Source organism: Vulpes lagopus, chromosome 7 (genome assembly GCF_018345385.1).
Source record: "Vulpes lagopus strain Blue_001 chromosome 7, ASM1834538v1, whole genome shotgun sequence".
Taxonomy (NCBI): Eukaryota; Metazoa; Chordata; class Mammalia; order Carnivora; family Canidae; genus Vulpes; species Vulpes lagopus.
Window position 1 is genome coordinate 21,047,181 of NC_054830.1, and position 25,734 is coordinate 21,072,914.

Below are 25,734 nucleotides of genomic sequence, written 5' to 3' on the forward strand. Positions count from 1 at the left end.
TGCGCGCGCACGCGAGCGGGCGGCGGCGCGCTTTACGGCGATAGCGTCGGTGCGTGACGCTCGGGCTTGGCTGCCTGCGAGTCACACGTGGCCGTGGCGGAGGCGCGTTGTTGCTGCTGCTGCCGCCGGTTACGCCGCTGCGACCGCCGTTCCCGCTCCCAGTATGAAGCGACCGAGTGAGTACGGCCGGGGAGCGGGTGTAGAGGGGACTGTCTCTGATGGTCGGCGAACCGTCGGGGCGGTCTTCTGAGGGAGCGGGGGAGCCTGCGGGCAGGCCGTGGCGCGGGTCCGGAGGAGAAGCGAGTGGGGGAAGGCCGTCGTCAGCCGCCGGCCTGTTGTACGAAAGGAAGACAGCAGTGAAGGTCACTGGGGCGCCTGGGTGGCTCAGTGGGTCAGGTGGCTGCCTTCGGCGTAGGTCACGGCCCCGGCTTCCCGGGATCGAGCGTGGGCGCCCTGCGAAGCGGGGAGTCTGCCCCTCCCCCGGCTCGTGTTCTCTCTCTGTCAGATATGTTTTAAGGAATTAAAATCACGCCAGATTGTCCTGAGTAAACCTGTCCGAGCCAAGGTTGCGGGCCGAGCCTCTTCCCTCTTCGGCCATGTTGAGGTCTGAGGCGGGCCGCTGAGATCCACTGCTCGGTCCTAACTTGTGATTTGTGGCGTAGGACGAGAAGGGGCTGCCATCTGGGGGTCTCCTGCTCTGCTGTGCGGTTTCAGTCTGTTACGGAAAGAGTGAGAGAGATTCTTTGAGATTTTAGAATGGCCTGTGTTTGTAATCCACCACATGTGATTTTTAGGTTTGAGCGTTAATTGCTAAGTAGGGAAAGGGACGTGACCCCTGAGCCCGTGACCCCTGAGCCCGGTCGCTAAAAACCAAACGGATCCTTTGTGTCTAATCCTCTTGTGCTGGGTTTCTTTGTAGAGTTAAAGAAAGCGAGTAAACGCATGACCTGCCATAAAAGGTATAAAATCCAAAAAAAGGTAAGTGTTGTGCTTGGAACACCCATGTTCAATATAACGCTGAACTGATTTCTGCTCCACCTTTCGGGCACAAGGAGGTTTGGATTAATGTGATTTCATCTTATAGAATTGAAGTTAATTACACTCCATGGGCACTAGTTCTTAGACATCAGGAGTATAGCTGTGGGAAAGTGCAGTAGTTTGGTGATAAGTCTGCAAACTAATAAACCAACGTGTTAACCTCTGCAAAGAGTCTCCTGGTGACTGTTTTGCTGTTGTGTACATAAATGTTTGTTTTCTCTATGGTTACAACTTAATTTTCTTGGCTTATTTTACAGGCATAACTAATTTTAGCCAGATTGGCTAGTAAATTTTACAAATGGATAAAAATTTTTATTATAATAGGTTCGAGAGCACCATCGAAAATTGAGGAAGGAGGCAAAAAAGCAGGGTCGCAAAAAGCCTAGAAAAGACCCAGGAGTTCCAAACAGTGCTCCTTTTAAAGAGGCTCTTCTTCGGGAAGCTGAGCTAAGGAAACAGCGAGTAAGATATGTTATAGCTCAAACTCTGAACAAGTGATGCGTGGGTATGTGGTTTTTGAAAGTAAAGTAGCACCACATTGGTTTGGCTCACTCATTTCTCTTATGGCTTGGATGCAGCTCGAAGAACTAAAAGAGCAGCAGAAACTTGACAGGCAGAAGGAACAGGAAAAGAAAAGAAAACTTGAAACTAACCCTGGTGTTAAGCCATCTAAGTTGGAACCTGTGAAGGAGGTACGATTAAGTATCTTTATGACTGAGGGCAGCCCCGATGGTGCAGCAGTTTAGCGCCGCCTGCAGCCTAGGGCGTGATCCTGGAGACCGGGGATCAAGTCCCACGTCCGGCTCTGCATGGAGCCTGCTTCTCCCTCTGCCTGTGTCTCTGCCCCCACCCCGTGTGTGTGTGTGTGTGTGTGTGTGTGTGTCTGAATAAATACTTTTTTTTTTTTTTTAAAGATTATCTTTATGACTGAGAATTCTGACAGAAGTAAAAACATACCCAGGGCAGGGGATGCTGTGCCTTGGGCAGAAAGACTATTTTGACTCTTTTTTACTTAAAGAAATGTCACTTGCAGTGCCCCTAATTAGCCATGGAAAATGGAGAAATAGGTACAGCTGAAGTGCTAACTTGGTGTCCTTTTTCCCCTGTCTTTATCTTGCAGGAATCTGGGCAGTGCAAAGCTAAGGACAAACCCAAGTCAGGCAAACAGAATCCAAAGAAGTTGTATTGTCAGGAACTTAAAAAGGTATTTTAGTCTAGGTCAGTGTCTAAAAATGGTAATGAGGTTGAAAAGACTAGAGTGATTCTTTTTTTCTAACACCAGCCCTATAAATGTGGAAGTGGAGTTCACTTGAGATAGATGAATCAGCAAGTTGGCATATCCTAGTTTTAAAAGTTTTTATTCTTTGTTTATTGTGGTTTATCCTATTTAGGGCCTTTTCTGTTTAGCTGCAGGAAGTATTCTTAAAGTTTAAAATTTTTGCACAGGAGCACTTCCTATAAGCATGACTGACAGAAATGGTACTTTGTGTTAAGTAACATGTTGATAGTGGTTTCTAAAATAGATGAAGATACGTCAGAGCAAGCAGCGTGGGGAAAAAGTGCTGTTGAAACCTAAGGGAAGGAAGACAAGGCAGTGTCTTGGCATAATTGTTCCCCAGAACCCCCATCCTAAATACCCGTTTTCCTAAGCTCACTTCCCTCCATTAATAGAACAGGACTGCTGGTCAGCATCTCTCAGCAGGGCCACAGGGCGTATCACACTACATAATTCACTGTGGAAGGGTTGTATATTCAGACAATGGAGATATTTCTACTTTTGAAATCCATTTTGTCAGGAGTCCATAGGCTGCCAAGCAAACCTATGTTTTACTTTCCTGTAAGAAATGAACATGTGAACATTCTAAATGCCAAAGTGAAGATCAAAGATCTAACTCTGAGTTCACCCTGTTGCTAAGTGGAAAATGCCACTGTACTTGTGTATGGAGGGTGTTGCCAGAGCACGGGATATTTCTTTGATAGTTTCTGCTTTGACAGGTGATTGAAGCCTCAGATGTTGTGCTGGAGGTGTTGGATGCCAGAGATCCTCTTGGTTGCAGGTGTCCCCAGGCAGAAGAAGCCATTGTCCAGAGTGGACAGAAGAAGCTGGTACTTGTATTAAATAAATCAGGTGAGCAGAAGAGATGCCTTTTATGTTCCATATGCACTAGCGAGGTATGAGGAAAACATGTGAGCAGTCTGATTTTCATTGAAGACTGATAAGATCCAACTCTGACCTCAATAAAGCCAGTGCATTATGGTCTTGTTACTAAAAGCAATGCTGGGCAATGGGATTGAGATATTTTCTATAAGTGACTAACAGGTTTCTACTTTTCTCTTACTATTTACTACTTTGCCATCTTGTCTTATTTAAGACTGTAAGCTTCTCTATTCTGCTTACTCATTAATCTCACATACGGAGTGATGGTAGTTTGCCATATTCACCACATCCACATAATGTTCACATATGATAATATTTATATAAAGTGTGCTTAAGGAAGTATTGGTTTGAATATCAGGGCCAGGAAAGCCCAGAATAGAGATTTCCTGAAGCAGAATGTAAAATGGCATCCGCAGTTACTGTTGGGGCCAGTAAACATGGCTGTTAACCTGAGAGTAAATTCTGGAAACACAGCTCTGCTCTTTTTTTTTTTTTTTTTTTTTTTTTTTTCACAGCTCTGCTCTTAAGTTAGGGTCATAATCTACTGGTTGATTTAATTCTGAAAAGGTGAGCAATGCAAAGGGTAACTTAAGAAATATAGGAGGGTAGATACCAAACTGTTAAGATATAGGCAGTGTGATAGGGAGCTTACTCTCTTCCTATCTTCCATCTAAATTCTTTTTAAAAAACTGAAGAGACAAAACAGAGTAAAATCCAGTTTATCAAATATTCGTATTCATCTCAATAAAATAACCAAATTGGAGCATGTGTCTTGTTCCTAATCCCTCTTAGATTTGGTACCAAAGGAGAATTTAGAAAGCTGGCTAAGTTATTTGAAGAAGGAATTACCAACAGTGGTGTTCAGAGCCTCAACAAATTTGAAGGACAAGGGCAAGATAATCAAGGTACGCTTTACAGTCAGTGGTGGAAAGTATGGTTCTTTCAGATTTTGTTTTTTGTTTTTTTTTTTTCCTTTCAGATTTTGAATGGCTGAAATATGATGAGCATACAAAATCTTGATTAAAAAATGAGAATTTATAAGATCCAACTCTGATTTCATCCAGAGATAATCTGAAAGATAATAGAGTGGTGATTTTAATAGCTGGGCTCTGGAGAGATTGCTTGGGTTTTATCTGGTGGGTTATTAGAAGTAGTTTAATTATTTGTAATTTTAGCACTTGAAGGTCAGGAAGAGAACTCCCTTCAGAAGTGAAGTCTGTGTTGGAAAAGAAGGCCTTTGGAAGCTTCTTAGAAGTTTTCAGGAGACTTGTGGCAAAGCCATTCAGGTGGGAGTAATTGGTGAGTTTCAGTTTAACACGCTTTATGTCTTAAGTAAGGTTTTATTCATGTTAACAGTGTATGAGGTTGGTGCTCAATAAAGAGCTTGTTCAAACATTGAATTCTTGCCCGTTTAATGAAACACGCTCAGAAATTTTAATTCCTGCCTGTTCCAGTGCTGTGCACTGTAAGATTTGAATTAATCATCTTTTCCTGCTCTTTGATTACTTGTGCAAGAAATGAAGACGCTAAGATTGGTCTTAGTGTTGAAGTGAAGACACTCAGATCCAACTCTGATCTTGCTCCAAATATCAGGCAAACCTAAAATAAGGCAGTGGAAATTTTATAGTTACCAGTACATAATGCCTTTTGTTCTGTGGGTTTCCCATTTGTAGGTTTCCCAAATGTGGGGAAAAGCACCATCATCAACAGCTTAAAACAAGAACGGATATGTAATGTTGGTGTATCCATGGGGCTTACAAGGTAAATTGAGTTCTTCCATAATTGTGCTATTTCATTATAGACGAGTAAACATTATTTTGTTTTGGATAGCTCAAGGAAGACCATTTTCTATTTTTTCTTTAGAGGTGTCAGTGCAAGGAAAGGGTTAAGTCAGTGCTAGGCTTAGGGAAGAATTGATTAGAGTGGAACAGCTCACATCTAGTTTGAAAGACAAGCACATAGATTGAGAGAAGGGAAGCTGCCTCAGAAGAAGGGATGCTTGAACCCAGTACTGAATCGAAGTCAGTTATTTGGCAGGGAAATTTTTATGGCAGAGGAAACAGCATGTGTCTAGGTCAACTCAGAGGTTATAAATACAGTGTTTTTCTTTAGAAGGGGAGGAGCACTGTTAGAGTTTCAGATAAAACATGAAGCAAATGATGATAAACTGGATCTGACAGACTGTGCTGAGTTTGTTCAATCCAACCCTGAGCTTCGTGTTCTTCATCCTTCAGGTAAACCAGTGCTCCCATCGGTTACTATCCCTCTTTTATCCCTCTTTTTCCAGGTACATGCAGGTTGTCACCCTGGACAAACAAATCACAGTTGTAGACAGCCCAAGTTTCATTGTGTCTCCAGTTAACTCTGCCAGTGCACTTGCTCTGAGAAGTCCAGCAAGTATTGAAGTGTTGAAACCAGTGGAGGCTGCTAGTGCCATCTTGTCCCAGGCTGATGCTCGACAGGTATAAGAACCCAGTTCCCTTGAGCTCCATGATCTCTTTCATCATAAACATTTTTAAGTAGAAGGTTTTCAAGGTTTTTTTTTTTTTTAATACTATATCAGATGAATAATGTCAGTTTTTCTTTTTTAAGGTAGTACTGAAATTTACTGTTCCAGACTTTAAGAATCCTCTGGACTTTTTTACATCACTTGCTCAGAGAAGAGGACTGCACCAAAAAGGTGGAAGCCCAAATTTAGAAGGTGCTGCCAAACTGATATGGTCAGAGTGGACAGGGTAAGACTTTTTTCTGTTGGCATTTTGAGGATCACATGGAATGAAGGAACTAATTATTTACAAATCTTGTTTTTAAATCTAGTGCCTCCTTAGGTTACTACTGTCATCCCCCTACATCCTGGACTCCTCCTTCACATTTAAATGAGGCCATAATGAGAGACATGAAACAGGGCCTTAACCTGGAAGAACTGGAAAAGAACAATGCACACAGCATACACAGTAAGCAAGTCTTGTGTTTACTGTCTTCATTGGCTGAGAGGCCAATAAAAGGTCTCTGTTTACATGACCTGTGTTCCTTCCCTAGTCATCAGGGGCCCTCGTTTAGCCAGTAGCATCCTTTTCCAGTCTTCGGGTCTGACAAATGGAATAATAGAGGAAAAGGACATACCAGAAGAACTGCCAAAACAGAAAGAGAAAAAACAGGAGGAGGGGGAGGACTGTGATGACCTCGACAGCGACCAGGATGGTGTTGAAGTAGCAGCTAGTGTAAGTATGTTGCATGTGAGTGGCTTAATCTAAAGTAAATTTTCAATGTTTAACAAATGGGAAGGGGCTGAAGGGACAAAGTAAACAGTTCATAACAGACTACAAGAAATCCTTCAAGTTTTAGGTATTTAAGGCTTGAAGTCATTAGTCTTAATTTTGTCTGCCCTATCATGTGTACCTTTAGAGTTTTTTTCCAGTTATTTAATTTCTTGGATTAATGAGCAGGTAAGGGCTACTAATTATGTACTGTTTCTCTTTGTCCCACAGGAAAAGAGTTCAGAGATGTCCGGGGCGGAAGAGGCCTGGGAGGCACCACCTGAGGAATCTCAAGCAGGTGGGGCATCTTGGGTGGAGGGATTTACTAACAAAGCAACATGGTGTGGAATTGCCGTTTGTTTTTTTTTTTTTTTTTGACCTCACTTTTTATTTCCTCCAATATAGATGGGTCAGCATCACCTTACATCTCAGATAAAATGGCTGAAGAGGAAGATGATGCTTATGACTTCAGTACAGACTATGTATAACAGAACTTCTCCCTTTTATAAGGTGGTTTTTAAACATTTTTGAGCTACTAAGCTATAACTGGACCAGTTACAGTGTGATGTAAAATGTAAATTTTGTGAATATCATGTTCTGTGTAAATTTTTAAGACAACTCCTTACTTATACAATGAGCGGATAGAAGTATAATTACTTGGAAGCAAAAAAATGAGATACCTATTGAAAAATGTAGGTTTCACTTTATTAACAGATCAGACCACAGGTTAAGGTTACAAAATTAAAACCAAGCAGCAGTGTTGAACTAGCTGTACCAATCCTGTCAGTCCATTTACCTCTGGTCATTCAGCACGGTAGTAAGCAAACACTTGTTGATAAGGCAGATGGAGACATTTATAGTCTATCTGGGAAGCCAACTGTTAGACGGGGTAGTCTGTCCTCTTTACCCAGCTGAAACATCCCTCTTTCCATGGGTTGCTGCAGATAGGCATTGAAGCCTTGCATCTGTTACTGCCCACACATACTGTCTTTCAGGATTTCCTGAGAAATGCTTACAGCATAAATTATGTTTTATTTTATATTTGAGATCTCCATATGTCTTCGGATCAAGCTGAATTTGCCTGTTGGGTCTGGAATATACCATTTTTCCCAGATCTCAGAATAGGAAGCAGTTCTTCCCCATGGCTTAAAGTGACCATTCCAGTGGAGTAACTTGGCAGCCTTTACAAACTGGGGTGAATATCGTTTTCCAGCACTGGAACCTTCCATTGAGAGAAAAAAAAAGCCGAATGTTTGTACTAGTGCCAGTACCAGTCAGAAATAACTGTACATCAAACTGCAGAAAACTTTAATTTTTTTTTTAATTTTTTTTAATTTATGATAGTCACACACACACAGAGAGGCAGAGACATAGGCAGAGGGAGAAGCAGGCTCCATGCACCAGGAGCCCGACGTGGGATTCGATCCCGGGTCTCCAGGATCACGCCCTGGGCCAAAGGCAGGCGCTAAACCGCTGCGCCACCCAGGGATCCCTAAACTGCAGAAAACTTAAAGGAAACTGAATATATCTCATCTTGAGCATTGTTTTTCAGACGAGTAAATCTTTAATTTAATCCTTAATTCTTTTCATTAATTTTTTTTTTTTTTTTTTTGACTTACCAAGGTGGCGGACATTCCACATGGGGTCAATTGTAGAGTGCTGTTGATAAAATACGATCAGCAGAGGAGGTGTTGTGGTGCTGCCAGCCAATGTTCTGCTATACAGTCCCTCTCTTGGGACAGATGACAAATGTAAGCTGTTAGTGGAAAATCCTGACAAATTCCTTCAACCCCCGAGGGTTGAAATAAGAGTCTTCACAGTGTAGTCAGCTATATACTTACTCTACATTGAGTTTCATCCATTTTTCCAGCTGGTTAGTTATATTCTGTTTTTTCCATTCTGTTAAGTTTGCAACAAAAACTCCAGGATTAAATGAGCAGGTGCTGGCTTTCATGGAAAGTTTACGAATTCTTTCCTTCTTATAATCAAGATAGCCAATGTAATTGTACTAAAACACAAATGGGATATATGCTTATTGCTTCAAACAATGAATATATAGTAATAGTAAAGAAAAATCTCATTAACTTGATTAGCAAAGGGCTCTAAGGCAAATAAAACTGACATCTGGAATTCTGAGTTGGTATAGAAACCTAGAATAAACATACTGACCCATATGTTCAAGGAAGATTAGGTTGTCAAGTCTATGAACCAATTCGTAGAAAAGCCTTGAATTTTGGCATGGACTAACTGGGGAATGTAAAATGCAGGAGAAAGGAAGAGCTCCCTGATTTTGCTGCCTTCTCGCCATTACCCTGCAGTATGGAGCGTGGAGTATCTGTAAAGATAACGAATAAGTAATTCACCTGATTCCCTGCTCCACGGATGACAACTTTTGTAGAGGCTGAATCACAATCTTCTGAAAATGCAGCTGCATGTCCTGGTTTCAGTGGTGTATTATAAAGTGCAAGAATATCCCCTGAAATAGACAAAGTTTTAGATGCCCATTCCTCCCACTTAGGATGACCTTTTATAGGATATTGTAAATAAAATTAACACAACTGCCCACACTCGACAGAGAACAGCACCAATGGTGACAATCTTTGGTACCTTGCACAATTACATCATCATCCATATATATGGCCTTCTTTGCACTGGGAACCAGAACTGGCAAGTAGAACCTTGCAAAGGTTAACTGGGAAAGGAAAAGGAAAGAGACATTGACGTAGGATTCATCAGTGGCTATGCCTTTATTAGAAGCTCCCCCCCCCCCCCCCCCAAAAAAAAAAAACTCCCAGAATGCTCTCCATACCCATGCAGGAGAAGATAGCTGAAGGCCTCTTAGAACTGCCCAACCTTGGTCCCCAAAGAGCTACTTACAGTGTACCCAGTTACCCAGCCATTTCCTAAAAACAGTGCAGGACTTAGGGACATTGGCCCCCTGTCAAAAGTTTGTCTCCCCCCCCCCCCCAAAACTTAATAGCATACTGTTGATAGCTTATCTAGAATATGAACAGTCCACAGGTTTTGTACGTTACGAATTATTGAAAACTGCATAGAAGTGGACCCTTGAAGTTTAAATCTGTGTTGTCCTAGAGTCAACTGTACTCCCAAGAACCAACAAGGATGCATGGAACTCACTGGTTTTATGGATTCTCCCTGGTTGGGATCCTCCTTTACTTTCCCATCCAAAAGTTTAGTGTCAAAATTCACAATTTTGTACCTGATGTTTTTCAAGGTACTGCTGCTGAGCCAGGATCTGATGAAAATAAAGCATCAAATTTCAGTTTTCTATAACCATATCCCCAAACTACAGCCTTTTCTTTGATCGCTGTTGAGGGTGTGCTCATCAGAGTCACTGCCTGAACCAAGATTCTATGGTGATGGCTAGTGCTCCCACCAGGCTCACACTTGGGACCAATGCTGTAGAAAAGCACCCTGTGGAGTTGAGAACATCCCATCACTACATGTGGTCCAACTCTTGTCTCTCCAAATATGTGGTAAAGAAAAGTCAAAATATGGTACTGAAAGCTAATTATCAATAAAAAGTGGTCATCACCCTGTTATTACACTCATTAATTCACTGTAATAACTTATTTTTCCACCTGAGTCTAAGGTAAAAAGTCCATCTTCTCTAATATACTGCTTTTTTTTCCTGTGGCTATTGTAATGCATTATTTGTTTTTACATTATTTTAGATGATTTCAGAGTTTTCATGGGGAAAACGGTAATTTTCACAAACTAAACATGAACCATGTAGAAAATAGCCACAAGGACAGAAATGTTTTAGATCTTTGACAACTCTTAGCTTATTAGACAAGATATTTGACTAAATTTCATAAAACTGAATTCAAGAGCATTTTTAAGATCTTGTTCACTTTAGGATTCTATGATTAGTCACAACTGTAGTAAGAAACATCTGCTGGATGATTACGTTCTTAGTGTTTTTTACATATTTTCTCATTTGCAACACAATAATCCTCTAAGTTGGGTGTTTTCACTCCATACTTAAAGATGTGGAAATAGGCTCTAATCACTCTGGGCTAGGATGTGGATCTAGTATCTGCTCACTCCACCACACCACTGTGCCACTGCTCCCCCCATCCCATTCTACTCTAGACCTACTCAAGGTATGAGATAAGGAGCTTGTAACAGGATGTAAATTAACATTGCTGCTTTCACAGAGAGACTCTTCTTACCAAAACCTTATCAGCTTGAGTTAATGTGTGTATGGCACAGCTGATTCACATCTTGGCAACATGTTTATGATACAATCACATGGGAAAGCATGTGCAATTTTTATGTTATAATCCCAACTATAAAAAAAAGTATATGCATATAGAAAAAAACGCCCCCCCCCCCAAAAAAAATTCCCTGGATTGGCAGCTGGCCTATTCTAGAGCATCCTAGAATTGAGCAGAATTGTCAGGCAAGCAGAGCTCACCGAAGATGATCTGCTGTACCATTGAGTGTAACAATGTAGAACATCACATTGGAGCGAGTATTGTGCTGAATGCTGTTTATAGCTGCAATGGCCCCTCCAAGCCTATCTTCAGATGCAGCAATGATCACAGGAATCTCCTCTTCTCTCCCGTCTACAGCTTGTCGGGGAACATTTGGGACAAAGTCTATAGGCTGAAACCCCACAATTCCTGAATCTGCAAAGAATACACACAAGGAAGGTATTGTGTTATCATATCATGAGCTTTTAATATAGAGCCCAAGAACTGAAAAGAGGTAAGGTGAGGATGATACTTCCCTCATTTTCCCCTCATTACAGTGTGAGAGGCATATAACCCAGAAACTGTTTTCCCATGTGTAACAAGGCTTCTGGAAAAGCAGAAGCATTAAAAAATTGGTGTCCTGAATTCTGATACACTACTGGTGGGAATGCAACAGAATCCTTCTAGAATGTATCTTAGTTTGTATCAAAAACTTTAAAAGAGAGGAGTGCCTGACTGGCTCAGTCCAGGGAGGGCGGGGGGGCATGTAACTCCTGATCTCAGGGTCATGAGTTCAAGCTCCACATCAGCTGTTGAGAATACTTAAATGAACTAACCTTAAACAGGTATGTGACCTCTGACACAGAAATTCCCCTTGCCTCTCTTAAAGACAAAATCTGAGAGGTTAAAGTCACAAATTCGTTTATAATTGTAAAAACTTAGAAACCGACTAAACAGTTATTTTTCAAACTATGAATTATGTCCCATAAGTGGACAGGAAATCAGTTTCTTGTGGGTCATAATCAAAATTAAGTAGGAAAACCGTTCCTGAATTAGAATAGAGCCCTGAATTTGAAAAGTATCAGACTGCATCACAAAGCAACTCTACTGTTTTGTAAGTGTTCCTTTTTGCCCTTCAATATGTATTTATTCATTTACATTCAATGACCACCTAATATATGCAAGGCATTATCTAGGCACTGAAGCTGGAGCCATGAATAAAAGATAAATCCCTGGGCAGCCCCAGTGGCGCAGCGGTTTAGCACCACTTGCAGCCCAGGGCATGATCCTGGAGTCCCGGGATCGAGTCCCACGTCAGGCTCTCTGTATGGAGCCTGCTTCTCCCTCTGCCTGTGTCTCTGCCTCTCTTCTCTCTCTCTCTCTGCATCTCTATGAAGAAATAAAATCTTAAAAAAAAAAAGACAAATCCCTGTCATCATGAAGCGTAGATAGACAAAAAGTAAATACACATGTATACTCCTGCTATATATGTAACACATTTCTTGGTGGGGATACCACTGATTCACTGTACCAAGACTTTTTCCTATGGATTCAAACTATGTGGTATTAAGATTTTATATGAGGAGTATCTACCATCATGGTGACTTAAAATATCGGGAAAACATGTCACATGCAGTTTATGTAGTGCATAATCTTGTAACAGAAAAAAATACACAGGAAAAAAACCCAAGAAGGTACTACACCAAAATTTTAATAATTTGGTAATGAAATCATATAGAGTACCTCCTGTGCACCAGCCATCATCTAAATGCAGAGGAGATAGAGTGAACAAATTCTTGTGGAGCCTGAATGCTCTTAAAAATGTTACCACCAGGAGCATATGTTTCTTTATGTACATATTACGTGTGTGTGTGTGTATATATATATATATATAAATACTTCTTGTTATAAAACAGTACTCAGTGAAGGTCAAGGGAAAGCTATTAATCTTTTCTTACTCTGGTCAACTACGATGGGTGGCAAGCCCAAAATGATTTTTGACAAACATCCTGAAGCTTCACACGTCTCAAAACCAGAGCAGGAGCAGTATGGAGAATTAATTTAAAAGAACTGATGATGGAATTATGCAATAAAGTGACTTTTTAAATCAGTTGATAGGCTTGATGGTTTTGTTTTTCTACCACAGTACCTGATACTGTTGTACAGGTTCAAGGAAAGTAACCATACTGACGCCTGTAAACAGGGCAGGCATCCAAGATAAGCATCACTCACCTTCTGAAGCCCTGTTCTGCTGCAGTGTGGGTAGACAGCAGCCCACAGAGGCTCCTCTAAGGCCTCTGATTTGGTGAATTGGTGAAAAGGGATCTGCAAGCAGATCAAACCCTGGCATCTCCCAGATCTCCCCAGACAGGGAGAAGGGGTGGGGGTGGGGCTGCAAGAGCACAACGAGTACCACACTTCTCCCTTCCCCAGTCAGGCCACTTTTATCAGGACAAGAAGAAAACTTTTTCTTTAATCTAGTGATGTACCAGGATGTTGGGATACACAGAACTCCAGGTCCTTGATAGATGCCAAGGCATTAGTAAGGCTTCCCATACCTGAAACCTCATTCCTTAGCAAACTGCTCAGGCCCAGGAAGTTATGGTGCAAAACCAGTAAGAAGAGAGCAACAGCCAGGACCAGGATGATGATGTTTACTGAAATACAGAGGAAAAGCCTGCATGACATCTCTTTACCTTTTGAGCAGCTGTAAAAACAACATAATTTGTAGAAAAAGCATACCTTTACGGAATGACATCTTTTTCTTCTGTTTTATATAAATGCTAGTTTTTAACCCTACAAGACAAAAGCAAGCCCCCAGTCAGTAGGTACATGAGAATGACCATCGAAATGCCTCAACACTTTTATTCAGGTAGAAACATACAGTATCTTCTGCCAGAAACTCATTTTGAATTAACAGTTTCCAAGAACCTAACTTGAGACCTGAATTTTATGTGGTAGTCATGATAATACTGGGAGAAAGTCTTGTACATTAGATGTCACCAGATGAAAAGCAAAATAAATTCTATCGAGGAACACCTGCTGACTACAGAAATATTTTCCAAATGAATTTCTATTCAAGATTCCTAATTAAATTAGACATGGACTTGGTTGTCTATGAACAAGTAACCTGAGATCAGCCTCATTGGTACAAAATGACCCTGTTCTGAGTTGTATCCCATCCAGCTTTAACTGGAATTAAAAAAAACATTTTCCAAATTCATTTAAAACTACAGAAGGGACGCCTGGGTGGCTCAGTGGTTGAGTGCCTGCCTTTGGCCCAGCGCGTGATCCCTGGAGTCCTGGGATCGAGTCCCACATCGGGCTCCCTGCATGGAGCCTGCTTCTCTCTTTGCCTGTGTTTCTGCCTCTCTCTATGTATTTCATGAATAAATAAAATCTTTTTAAAAATTATAGCAGAAAGGGGCACTTGGGTGGCTCGGTTGAGCGTCTGGCTCTTGATTTCAGCACAGGTCATGATTTCAGGGCTATAAGACCAAGCCGTGCAAGGAGGCTGCTTAAGATTCTCTCACCCTCTGCCCCCCTCCCCCTAAAATAGCAGAGAAATGTAATTACAAAAATGTACAAAATCCACTTTTGCTTTCAAAAGTTTAGGGTGCTATTCTCAAAAATTAAAAATCTGGTAAAAGAAAAAATGAGCTTTCCAGGGCTTAACCGCTGTTGGGTAACTACTCATCTCTTCATAAAGCAGTATCTAATACTGTCATCTGTCTGTGGCTTGTGCTCACCTAATCTGATGCCTTCGCTTAAAAAAAAAAAAAAAACCAGATAATAATAGGGGCACCTGGCTGGCTCAGTCAGTAGAGACTGCGACTCTTGATCCCAAGAGTCTGAGCCCCACAGTGGATATAGAAATTACTTAAAAAATTAAAAAGAGAAATTTAAAATAATAATTCAGTGGCAACAAGACTGTGTGGAACTAAATGAAGCGATCAGATCAGATTTCTACAACATCTCTGGGTAATGTTTCCTTAAAAGATTTTATGCATCCAGGATATTATGATCCTACTTCTGAAACCTTTATACTTTTATGCTTCATCCTCCCTCATGGGAGTACCTAACATTTTTACATAAGGCTATTAACTCCACAGAGCACTTTGAATTATAGCATATTTCTAAAGTAAAAGTAAGCCTGAATTAATTTCATTGTTAGTATGTGCCTATGAGGCACTTGATTTCTCAAGGCCTTTGAAAAAAAAAAAGAGAAAAAAAGAACACCTTTTTTTTTTTTTTTTTTTAACTTGCTAGCTATCTGCATTAAGACCCACATTCTTGGCAGCTGTGCCCATTTTTTCTGCTTTCCCTTTTGTTAAAATGTCGTCCCATGAAAGGCCATTCCACTGATACTCTAACATAACCTCTAATTGTTTCCTTAGTGCAGCATCAGCAAACGCTTTCCCTCTCAGTTGGATCACACTCATCATATTATCATGCTCTTCTATCTTCCAGTTAATTAAAAACAACAACAAAAAACTACTCCCCTCACCCTAGCTGATCCACAGACCCATTTCTGTGTTCCCCTCTTGAAAAAATTTAATATGTAGCTCCACTCGCTTTCCTTCTCTCCAACCAGACTTCTGCCCCTACTGTTCCACTCAAACTGACCTTGTTGAGGTCGCCAAAGACCAAGATCATCTTTATGTCCTCTTTATCATCCCCTCAGAGGCTATCAGGATAGTTCACTACACCCCCTCATTTATGAAACTATCTCATTTCTGTTTCTTGATTTCTGTCTTCCCAGACTAGAATGTAGGCTCTATGAGAATAGAGACCCCAATGAAACTACTGATGCATCCTCACATCTGAAAACCATGACTCTTATTAGGCATGTGATATTTGTTGAATGGTCTTGTAAATATGAGCACGGTGGTTCTCAGCTCAAAAAAGAGAACACCATCTTTGATAATGGTTGTGAAAACACATTTCAACATAAGGACCAACATGGATTCCAACAAAGATCTCTCTCAAATGGAAATGGACAGGCAATTTCCTCTTCTTACCATATGTTAGAGCTCCATTACCCTTAAAGCCTTTGCAGCAACTGCCACATCCTGAAGTGCATTTAAAAAGGGATAACGGGGGATCCCTGGGTGGCGCAGCGGTTTGGTGCCTGCCTTGGCCCAGGGCGCGATCCTGGAAACCCAGGATCGAGTCCCACGTCGGGCTCCCGGTGCATGGAGCCTGCTTCTCCCTCTGCCTGTGTCTCTGCCTCTCTCTGTGTGTGTGTGACTATCATAAATAAATAAATAAATAAATAAATAAATAAATAAATAAATAAATAAATAAATAAATAAATAAATCGCAGGGAGATAAATAAATAATAAATAAATAAATAAAACGCAGGGAAATAAATAAATAAATAAATAAATAAATAAATAAATAAATAAATAAATAAATAAATAAATAAAGGATAACGCAGGGATGCCCGGCTGGCTCAATCTCAGAAGCCAGTTACTCTTGATCTAGAGATTGTGAGTTCGAGGTTGGGTGTAGATGTTACTTAAATAAATGAAACTTTAAAGGTGGGGGACGGTAACACAGAGACAGGTCTATTTCTACATACAACAGAGAGTCTATTAAATAGTCTCTGCCAGGCCTAAAGGTGGAAAGGCACTTTCTCCTGCCTTCATCTGGCTAGCTCCTGCTTGGCTTTCAGGACTCAAGGGGGGAGCCTCTCAAACCCCACATTCAGCGGCACCTGCCCTGAGCTCCCACATCTCCCTGGCCGCCCAATCCCAGAATAAATCTGTCACTTATTCCTGGGGTTATGCCACTGTCTCCCCTAACACGTCGTGGGCTCTGAAGGCATGAGCCCGGTGCTGGTCACAGCAGTACCCGAGGCCCGCTGCGTGCACAGAGCAAGGCGCCGTCAACGTGCGGACTGTATGAATGAATGAGCGGCAGCCTGTGCCTGGAGCGCGGAGAACCCCGCCGTCTGCGCCCCCGACACGCGACAGAGCAGAGGCCAAGCGCCACCCGGGATGCACAGGCAGGGTCTCCCCGAAACACGGGGCACCCTACCTCGCTCGGATAACAAGGGAGAGGCACACCCCAGTCCTGAGAGAGGGATGGGTCGGGCCTGGGAGGACCTGGGAGGGCCCGGTGCAGCCGGCGAGCCAGCCGCGCTGCCAACGTGGGGGACTCTCCGGGAGGGAGTCGCTCCCAAGGCGGTGCGAGGGGCGGCCGAGCGCGGGTCCCCCCTAAACTGCAGGCGTCAACAGGGCGCCCTTCCGGGACGCTCCGGAGGCTCCCCCGGGCCCACAGCCCCCCGCCCCCCGTTAGGTCCGGCCGAGCCGTTCCCCTCGGGCGCTCCCCCGGCCGCCCTTACCTGCAGCTGGAGGAGGAGGAGCCACCGCCCGCGCCCCGGCCCGCCCCGCCAGCTCAGCGGCCGCCCCGCAGGCCGGGGGGCCCAGCTCGCCGCCGGGCCGCCCGCCTGCCCTGCACTCGGGACCCAGCCCGCCCGCCCGCCCGCTAGCTCGGCGGCCGCCGCGCAGTCCGGCCACCCGCTGCCCGCTGCCCGCTCCGCCCGCGGGAGCGCGGCCACACAGGCGCCGCCGGGCAGCCCTGCCGCCGGGGTCCTCGCCGAGGAAACACGGTCGCCATGGCGACGGGGCGCGCGCCGGCAGCCGGTGGGCCGCTAGCAGGGCCGGGGCCTCGGCTCCCGGCAGCCGGCAGCGCGGACGGCGAGCCCTCCCCGGGCGCGCGATGCCTCCTCGCGGCCGCCGCCCCCGCCCCCTCCCCCGTGGGCCGGGCGCCGGGCGCCAGGCGGCGGCCGCAGCGGGGGGCGCGTAGCGGCGGCGCGGGGCGGGGCCTCGGGCCGCTGGGGGCCGCGGGAGACATCCGCTTCCGGGGCCGCGGCCATCGCGCTCCCCGGCTCCGCGGGCCCGCCGTGCTGCGCCTCGCCCCAGAGCCCCGGGGCCACGGCCCGAGAGTCGCGGCTGCCCTCCGCCGGCCGCCGGCCTCCTCAGCCAGCCATGCTGGAGCATCTGAGCTCGCTCCCCACGCAAATGGTGAGGGTCGGCGCGGTGCCTGGCGGACGGGCCGGGCCGCCTTCCTGCGTCGCCGAGTTGCGCCGCTCGCGTCCCCATGTCTCTTCTCCGGGGGTGCCCCTGCCCGTGCTCCCCTGGGAGGCTTGTTTCCCCGCACACCCAGAGCTTCGTCTCTTGCCCAGTCCCTGGGGAGGCCCCTGCCGTTGGGGTGGCCGGGTGCCAGCGCGGCGAGGCCAGGGCGGAAACCGTCTGCAGCGGTGGAACCAATTCCGGCTTTGCTCTTCTTCACCTCTAGGATTACAAGGGCCAGAAGCTAGCTGAACAGATGTTTCAGGGAATCATTCTTTTTTCTGCAGTAAGTATCGGTTTTGCACAGTATTCTTTCTTCTCCCCCCGCCCCCAGCCAGCTTGACTGTGTTTAACACACTTCGTCTGTTTACAGATAGTTGGATTTATCTACGGGTACGTGGCCGAACAGTTTGGGTGGACTGTCTATATAGTTATGGCCGGATTTGCTTTTTCGTGTTTGGTAAGGAGTTTGTGAGTATTTGAATGTTAGTGACAAGTTCACTGAATGGGTTGGTTTGGTTGGACCTAGCAGTAAGAACCAGCACCGACTTTTCAAAACCTCCTTTTGTCATCAGTCCTTGGAAAAGTAGAATGCCAAATAAGTGTCAGATAAAGTAAGCTGCATAAAAGGACATTTCTTTTGGCAGCTGCTCCAAGCAGTAATCTTAAGGTCAGAGCTAGTGGTAATTTCCTCTGGTCTTCACAGTGCTCCCTCCTCACCGTTTAGCTCTTACAGCCTTATGTGTCAATGGTGAGGCTTGTTCCCAGTTTTTAAATTTACCTTGTTTGGGCAGAGGTATAACTGGAATGTCAGTTTTGCTGCTGTTTTTACTATGCTGTTAGCATAGGAGGTATTTGGGAACCAGGCATTATCTGTAATGATCTTTCAGACTTTTAATGTTTAATATTGATGGATTTTCTCTGTTCTGGTTCAGTTGACACTTCCTCCATGGCCCATTTATCGCCGGCATCCCCTCAAGTGGTTACCTGTCCAAGACTCAGGTTCAGAAGACAAGAAACCGGGAGAAAGAAAAATTAAGAGGCATGCTAAAAATAACTAATTAGGGTTTTCATGATTTAGCTTTACTATTGCACCTGCTTCCGTTTTGTGTGAGATGAGCTCAATTGTTTTCATATCCAAAACATGAGCTTAAACCCATCTCTGCTCTTTCAGCACAGCTGTGTGTAGATTTTGTTCTCTTTATAGTTCACTTCTAACTCAGCTGGCTTTTGATTTATAAATACTTTAGACCATCTCTTCATAATCTTCGTCTGAAATGAGAACAGAAAACACAAGTATGCAAAGCTTCTTTCGGGTCTACAAAAAGTGACAAATGCCTCATAAATGATAGTACAATTTAACTGTCAAAATTTTATAATTCATTACGAGTGGTTAAGTTGTTTTAATGTTTTCAATTAAAACTCAATGCAAGTCTATGTCTAAAGAGTCTTTTGTTCATTGTTCTGCAAGCAAACCTACTAGTAAAAGCCAAAGTTAGAAGTTTGTGGTTTTGAAAGCATCATTTCTATTTTCTGTAGCTGTAAGTTCCTAATACATGTCTTTCTTGACAACAGTAAGCACCTATAAAAAAATTTACTAATGTAAATTCGTGGGAAAGTAGTATTTTGGCACCACTAAAATAAGGTTGTTAAGCAGAAAAAATTCAATCCATGCTTTACTTGAGGTGGACCAAAGTGGAAACCTGTTCCTTTTAAATCTGCCAGAGGGCTGAAGAGAAAAATGTTCTAAAGGTTTTTGTGTGTGGGACGGGAGAGGATTACTAGAGGTGATACTCTATTTCTCAGAACCAGAAAAATAGGACTTAATAAGATATAAGTTTAAAAAATGAGAGCAAAGACTTAATACAACAAAAGTCAGGAAGGTTTAAAAAAAAAAAAAGATAAAATTTAAGACAGCAGAACTAAGACCAAGCATATCAGTAAGAGTAATAAATATGATTAAAAAATTAGGAGCTCCCAAATAGGGTTAAGTCAAGTTACCTATTTTTTTTCAAGATGATATCCAAAAGTTAAAAACAGGAACAATGATATATTAGGTAGATCAAGCAGAAAGGGGTAATTGTGAAAGTCAGATACTTAATATCAGAAAGCATTAAATGGGAAAAAGGGTATTTCATAGCTGCCAAGATGTCACTGTTAAGAATCATTATGTATTAAATAGGACATGAGGGATCCCTGGATGGCGCAGCGGTTTAGCACCTGCCTTTGGCCCAGGGCGCGATCCTGGACACCCAGGATCGAATCCCACATTGGGCTCCCGGTGCAGGGAGCCTGCTTCTGTCTCTGCCTCTCTCTCTCTCTGTGACTCATACATAAATAAATAAAAATTAAAAAAAAAAAAAGAAAAACCCTTTAAAAAAATAGGACATGAAACATATAAAGAATGTTATATACATAAGAGTTTGGCAAAGCTACACTCTTGGTAGGAGACCAACACTACCACCTTTCAGATTGTGGTAGATCAAGTGGACAGGTGATCAAAAGGAAGACCTGGACTTGTTCTCTATGCTTCCCTCAGATATACATGACTTATTTTTTCTTCTTTAGTAAGTTCTCTTTTTTAAGATTTTATTTATTTGACAGAGATAGCATAAGCACAGGGAGACGGAGAAGCAGGCTAGCAGGCTCTCCACTGAGCAGGGAGCCCAATGCAGGGCTTGCTCCCAGGACCCTGGGATCATGACCTGAGCTGCAAGCAAACACTTAACCAACTGAGCCACCCAGGTGCCCCTTATTCTTTCATTCAGGTCTCTACTGAGATGTGACTATAAAGAAGCATCTCCTGCCCTATCAAAATAGAATGGTATGCCTCTTTATTCTATTTGCACTAATATTTCCCACATTATGTATTTCTTCATCCCCTCCATCCCCCCAGAATGTAAGCTCCATGGGAACAGGGATCTTATGCTCATGACTGTTTGCATAGTACCTAGGAGTTGGTGACACATTGTAGGTGATCAATAGATATTAATGATTCAGAGCTGCACTGTCCAATATGGTGCCATTAGTCACTTGTGTCTATTTAAAACTGAGTTCCTCAAGCTAGCCACATTTCAAGAGCTCGAAAGCCATATATGACCAGTAGCTACTTCATCACAATGCACATACAGAACATTTCCATCACCACAATACTCTACTGGTCAGGTCTTTTTTTTTTTTTTTTTTTTAACATTCTTTTTTTTTTTTTAATTTTTTTTTTTTAATTTATTTATGATAGTCACAGAGAGAGAGAGAGAGAGGCAGAGACACAGGCTGAGGAAGAAGCAGGCTCCATGCACCGGGAGCCTGATGTGGGATTCGATCCTGGGTCTCCAGGATCGCGCCCTGGGCCAAAGGCAGGCGCCAAACCGTTGCGCCACCCAGGGATCCCTACTGGTCAGGTCTTAATATAAGTTTGAATAATACATAAAGGCAAGTGATTCTGTGCATAACAATTCACCTTTATTAAATGCCCATAGGGCCATTCCAATAATGGGTCATCTACTGAGCCACAGGGAAGAACAATTCCAAGAAACAAAAGGCAGGTCATATTCAGTAGCAACACTGCAATGTAGTTGGAACAGGAGATAAAATTTTCCTGGTTTGCGAAATTCAGGCATCCTTTGCTTTCCACAAGGTTGTTGCATGCCACTTCACTTTTAGAAAAGGCTTACGTTACTATAGTAATGGCGTTTTTTGATAAAAGTGAAAATCCTCTTCAGATTTCTTTCAGCAGAAACAGGTACTACTGTATGTCTTTCATAAAGGCGAAGTGGTGTATCACGAACTTTAAGAAAGAGGGATACTCTTCGCTTTTCACCATTTCAGCTTACCAAGGGTTTCACAGGAATGCTCTACTTTTGGATAGCCAAGGAACCTTGCATATGGAAATTAAGGAACACTTTTTTTTTTTTTAATTTTTATTTACTTATGATAGTCACAGAGAGAGAGAGAGGCAGAGACACAGGCAGAGGGAGAAGCAGGCTCCATGCACCGGGAGCCCAATGTGGGATTCGATCCCGGGTCTCCAGGATCGCGCCCTGGGCCAAAGGCAGGCGCCAAACCGCTGCACCACCCAGGGATCCCTAAGGAACACTTCTTAATGAGAAAATCAAAACTAGAATTACTGACTTTAAGAATATCAAAGTCTGAAATGTGGCCAAGAGTATATTGAGAAGAAAATTCATACTGTTAAAAGTGTTTTATAATAATATAAGAAAGATGAAAAATGATTAGCACTCAAGGAAAACTACAGAATAACCAAAAGATATTGGGATGAAAACTGAATGTTTAAAATAAAAATATACAGAATGGGAATAGTAACATGGGGGAGAATTTTTAAATTCTAAGAAAACAATATATACATTATAGCAATAAGTGAGAAAACTTGAGTAAAACTGATCTCTCCAGAAAGATAGATTTGTAAAACATATAAGAAATGGTGAATAGTTCAAGAAGACCCACAGTTTGCCCCCAAATGGGACTGGGACTGTGTGGTTTTACTATTGAGTTCTAACAAACCCTTCAAAGTAAAACTAAGAGGTCTTAGAAACCAGACTATGAGCACTGTAAGCAGGAGTATTGTTTTACTCACCACTATATCCCCAGCTCCTGATATAGCACCTGGCACACAGGAAAAACTAAACGTCTGTTAAGTGAGTAGAAAGGGAACATTTCATTACAGTATTTTATGAGTATGTAATTTTCAAAGAAAGTAAGGTAACATTTTTAATTATAAAAAATGAAAACATTTGTGGAGCAATATTCATTTTTAAAGTCCTTTGAATACAGAAGTGAAAATTCACTAAGACTTATTTTATAAAAACAATTTATTTCCCACATAGGAATTCCCCTTTATTAAACAGCTAATAAAATATGTGATAAATAGTCATACACTTAAAGACAACCAATAATTTGATGTACAAGAAGACAAAACTTCAGGAGATAAATGTCCAACATAACTAAAAGGAGCTGGACTTCATTTACAAATTGCTTAATTTGAAAGGGAATTAGTGTTGAAGAAATGTTTTCACCAATGAAAATATTACCCTAAAAAAAAAACAGTATACAAAAACACTGATTTGCCAAAGCCAAAATATTTCTTAGTTTCAATTCTTATATACCGTGAGGTTCATATGAAATGAAAATAAAATGTTAAACATCCATCAATATGTAAAAAAGGAATTCAGTTACTCAAGCAGTAGATATAATTTCATATTCAGATCTCCCAGAATGAACTGACTTTTTAAAAAAATAATTTATCAACTACTACCTAAGGTTATTAACAATGACAACTAGTATCACTATAAGACATTCATTTCTCCCATGCATTTATCACTACAGTACAATATAAAACTTCCAATCTCATATTTTATGGTCCTGTAATCAAGCTAAATAGTACCTTAAAAAAATAAAGTTCTAAATACAAAGAGGGGGTTTAAGGCTCAGTAAACAGTAACCAAACAGACATCTTCTAAAAGATTTCCCTCATCAAGAAAGTAAAATTGCCAAAGGTTTTTTTTCATTCTTTTGTGACATTGCTTCATATTATTCTGGTCCATCCCATTTTTTTCCCAGTTTAAAAAAAAAAAAAAAAAGCTATAAGGATGGTGAATGGCCTCTAGCCATTATTATGGATTTGTTTCTGTTTAAGCTAAAAACCTCTGAAAATAGGTCTTTAGTTCTGGCAGATTTAATTCTCAAAAATTCACATTTTCTTCAAAAAATTTCAACTGGCGAGCTTTCACACTGTAAGTTGTATATTTTTCACCCATGTGCTCCTGCAAACGTACCTATTTGGGAAACAAAAAGAAAATCAGTATATAGTAGAAAAAAATATCTTTGTAATCTTAGAAGAGCTTTTCACAAAAAAAAGATGGGCTTTTCTAAGCATGACACCAGAAGTGGGGACCATATCGGAAAATACTATCATTTTTTTGAATTTTAAGCTTCAAGATATCAAAAACTAAAGTCATATGAAATTAAGAACAAACACTATACTGGGGGAAATTTGCAACATACATGCCAAAGAGTATCATTAATACAAAGAGCTCTTAGTAAAACACAACAATATTAGAATATTAGAATTGATAAAACAACAAAATCCCATAGATAATTCAGGAAAGGCATTCACAAAAATTAATACAAACAACAGAAATTTCAGTCTAATAACCAAAAATTACACTATGTGGCACTCAATATATGCCTGGAATTAAAATAACACCTAATTATGTGTTAAACAGATGTCATACACCTCCTGATTCAGTGCAAAGAGGGGACATAACATCACTTTTGCGGTATGCTGAAAATGCATAATCTGAATCTGTTCATGAACAAACATCAAATAAATCCAAACCAAGGATCATTTTATAAAACATATGGCTATAGTCTTCAAAAATGTCCTACTCCAGGGATCCCTGGGTGGCGCAGTGGTTTGGCGCCTGCCTTTGGCCCAGGGTGCGATCCTGGAGACCCGGGATCAAGTCCCACATCGGGCTCCCGGTGCATGGAGCCTGCTTCTCCCTCTGCCTGTGTCTCTGCCTCTCTCTCTCTCTCTCTCTCTCTATGTGACTATTATAAATAAATAAAAATTAAAAAAAATTTTTTTTAAAATGTCCTACTCCAGATTAAATAAGACATTAACAAACATAAAATGTAATCCCAATTGGTTCCACATCTAACTTAACTTGAGGAGCTCTGAGGACCCCTCCTCAGTGAAACTGGTGAAAATTCTTATTAATTTTTTTGAGAGAGAGAGAGATCATGCAAGCAGGGTTGGGGAGAGAAAGAGAGTCTCAAGCAGACTCCTCACTGAGTGTGGAGCCCAAAGCAGGGCTGGATCTCACAACCCTGAGATCATGGCCTAAGCTGAAATCAAGAGTTGGACACCCACCTGACTGAGCCACCCAGGCACCCCCCAGGTGAAAATTATTTTTAAAATAACCATTTAAAGTCTCTGAAGTGGTTCTGAGAGCATTCAATAGCAAATAAAGACACTTTTTTCCTCCAAGAAAATCCACTGAAACCTACTTAGAACAGTGAAAGTGGGTGGTATTTGAACCAAGACCAACTGCCTCCCTCTCCAGTCCCAGCTCAGGGAGACAAAAACTCTACATCAGACTGTAGCCAACAACACTGGGCTCCCTTTCCACCTTTCTACCACTCCTAGTCTAAAGGCAATCTTCCTGGGAGGAGCAGGACACCAGCATATCTTATCCTGCCCCCAACATTATTGTTAAGGATAAGTTTTGAGAGAGTGCAGCCAAGAGGTGGGACCTTCTTTTTTATATTAGGTTGGACTTTTAGAATGAAGGCTGTAGCTTGGGAGTGAGGCCAGTGAAAATACTGGGGCCCCAGTCACCTTTTCCCTAGACCATAAAGTGAAGCCTCTATGCCAGATGAAGCATGCCAAGATGAGACACTCCTCATCCACACTGAGCTTCTAAAGTAGGGGGTATCACTCACACAAGTATGCTTCACTTCCATCTGTGCTCAGAGATTTTCCCTGGGGTGAGAAGAAAGACACAAAACAGCACCAAATCTTTTCCCTAATGAACTGACCTCATTTAGTACAGAGCGGAGAAATTTAAGCCTACAAGTGCTCTCAAAAGCTGGAAATAGTGGTGAATGGTAACTAGGAGAGTAATAGATTCACTGGGTATATACAGGCTAATGTGTAGGCCACCTACTTTGATGGAGACAACTAAGAAGCTGTTTTTGACCCCCTGACATGGGTCAAAACAGATTTCAAACACTGACAGTGGGAACCATCCCTTCAAAGGAGTCCAAATTTTAAATGGGTCAGTCTGTGGAGCAATGTATGCCCCAAGACATTGTTGAAAACAAGAGAACCATCAACTGGCAACTAAAAAACCTTAACAACTGGGTGAAGTAAGGGCAAGGGAGAGTCAAAAGAGCTCTGCCAAACCCCACTGTCATTCCAAGGTGGCCATGGACACAACCAAGGCCTCACCAGCTAAGAG

The 25,734-nt window shown here is 42.3% G+C and overlaps 4 protein-coding genes and 3 non-coding genes across 10 annotated transcripts in view; 5 read left to right on the forward strand and 2 right to left on the reverse strand.

Moving 5' to 3' along the window:
- Positions 1-25: 25 nt before the first annotated feature.
- Positions 26-7,040, forward strand: GNL3 (G protein nucleolar 3). The gene is made up of 15 exons (XM_041763838.1): positions 26-176; positions 920-978; positions 1,363-1,500; positions 1,617-1,730; positions 2,159-2,242; positions 3,034-3,166; positions 3,989-4,101; positions 4,372-4,495; positions 4,870-4,957; positions 5,484-5,658; positions 5,789-5,931; positions 6,014-6,150; positions 6,236-6,417; positions 6,685-6,751; positions 6,859-7,040. Exons 1-15 carry the CDS (start codon positions 164-166, stop codon positions 6,939-6,941), a joined length of 1,653 nt encoding a protein of 550 aa, XP_041619772.1. The 5' UTR covers positions 26-163; the 3' UTR covers positions 6,942-7,040.
- Positions 3,208-3,284, forward strand: LOC121496380. Its single transcript, XR_005989201.1, has one exon. It is a non-coding gene; the product is annotated as a small nucleolar RNA SNORD19 (small nucleolar RNA).
- On the forward strand, positions 4,181-4,262 carry LOC121496387. Its single transcript, XR_005989208.1, has one exon. It is a non-coding gene; the product is annotated as a small nucleolar RNA SNORD19B (small nucleolar RNA).
- On the forward strand, positions 5,341-5,417 carry LOC121496381. The gene has a single exon (XR_005989202.1). It is a non-coding gene; the product is annotated as a small nucleolar RNA SNORD69 (small nucleolar RNA).
- A 96-nt stretch (positions 7,041-7,136) lies between the features above and the next one.
- Positions 7,137-17,097, reverse strand: GLT8D1 (glycosyltransferase 8 domain containing 1). 2 transcript variants are annotated; one of them, XM_041763836.1, is made up of 10 exons: positions 17,023-17,097; positions 13,416-13,469; positions 13,232-13,330; positions 10,895-11,108; positions 9,592-9,709; positions 9,061-9,145; positions 8,817-8,929; positions 8,295-8,461; positions 8,073-8,185; positions 7,137-7,675 (listed from the first exon to the last, which is right to left on the reverse strand). In XM_041763836.1, the coding sequence occupies exons 2-10, from the start codon at positions 13,429-13,431 to the stop codon at positions 7,485-7,487; spliced, it is 1,116 nt and encodes a 371-aa protein (XP_041619770.1). In that variant the 5' UTR covers positions 13,432-13,469; positions 17,023-17,097; the 3' UTR covers positions 7,137-7,484. The 2 variants fall into 2 exon arrangements, with proteins under 2 accessions (XP_041619770.1, XP_041619771.1); XM_041763837.1 differs by lacking the exon at positions 17,023-17,097 and adding an exon at positions 15,695-15,891.
- A 419-nt stretch (positions 17,098-17,516) lies between these two features.
- On the forward strand, positions 17,517-19,189 carry SPCS1 (signal peptidase complex subunit 1). The gene is made up of 4 exons (XM_041763839.1): positions 17,517-17,704; positions 17,979-18,038; positions 18,126-18,212; positions 18,688-19,189. The coding sequence occupies exons 1-4, from the start codon at positions 17,669-17,671 to the stop codon at positions 18,811-18,813; spliced, it is 309 nt and encodes a 102-aa protein (XP_041619773.1). The 5' UTR covers positions 17,517-17,668; the 3' UTR covers positions 18,814-19,189.
- A 2,749-nt stretch (positions 19,190-21,938) lies between these two features.
- The window catches only part of NEK4 (NIMA related kinase 4), a 32,925-nt gene continuing 29,129 nt past the window's right edge, over positions 21,939-25,734 (reverse strand). For all 3 annotated transcript variants that reach the window (XM_041763521.1, XM_041763520.1, XM_041763522.1), the window contains one exon: positions 21,939-23,544. In XM_041763521.1, coding sequence (XP_041619455.1) covers positions 23,452-23,544 — 93 coding nt within the window. In that variant the 3' untranslated portion in view covers positions 21,939-23,451. The remainder of the gene's footprint in view (positions 23,545-25,734) is intronic.

Coding starts and splice junctions, on each gene's coding strand:
- GNL3 (XM_041763838.1), top strand. Junction 4,102..4,371: donor ACAAGGGCAAGATAATCAAG/GTACGCTTTACA, acceptor TTGTAATTTTAG/CACTTGAAGGTCAGGAAGAG. Junction 4,496..4,869: donor CATTCAGGTGGGAGTAATTG/GTGAGTTTCAGT, acceptor TCCCATTTGTAG/GTTTCCCAAATGTGGGGAAA.
- GLT8D1 (XM_041763836.1), bottom strand. Junction 9,710..10,894: donor GGTACAGCAGATCATCTTCG/GTGAGCTCTGCT, acceptor TATTTTCATCAG/ATCCTGGCTCAGCAGCAGTA. Junction 8,930..9,060: donor TGATGATGTAATTGTGCAAG/GTACCAAAGATT, acceptor TGTCTATTTCAG/GGGATATTCTTGCACTTTAT.
- SPCS1 (XM_041763839.1), top strand. CDS start 17,669: ATGCTGGAGCATCTGAGCTCGCTCCCCACGCAAATG. Junction 17,705..17,978: donor GCTCGCTCCCCACGCAAATG/GTGAGGGTCGGC, acceptor CTTCACCTCTAG/GATTACAAGGGCCAGAAGCT. Junction 18,213..18,687: donor GATTTGCTTTTTCGTGTTTG/GTAAGGAGTTTG, acceptor GTTCTGGTTCAG/TTGACACTTCCTCCATGGCC.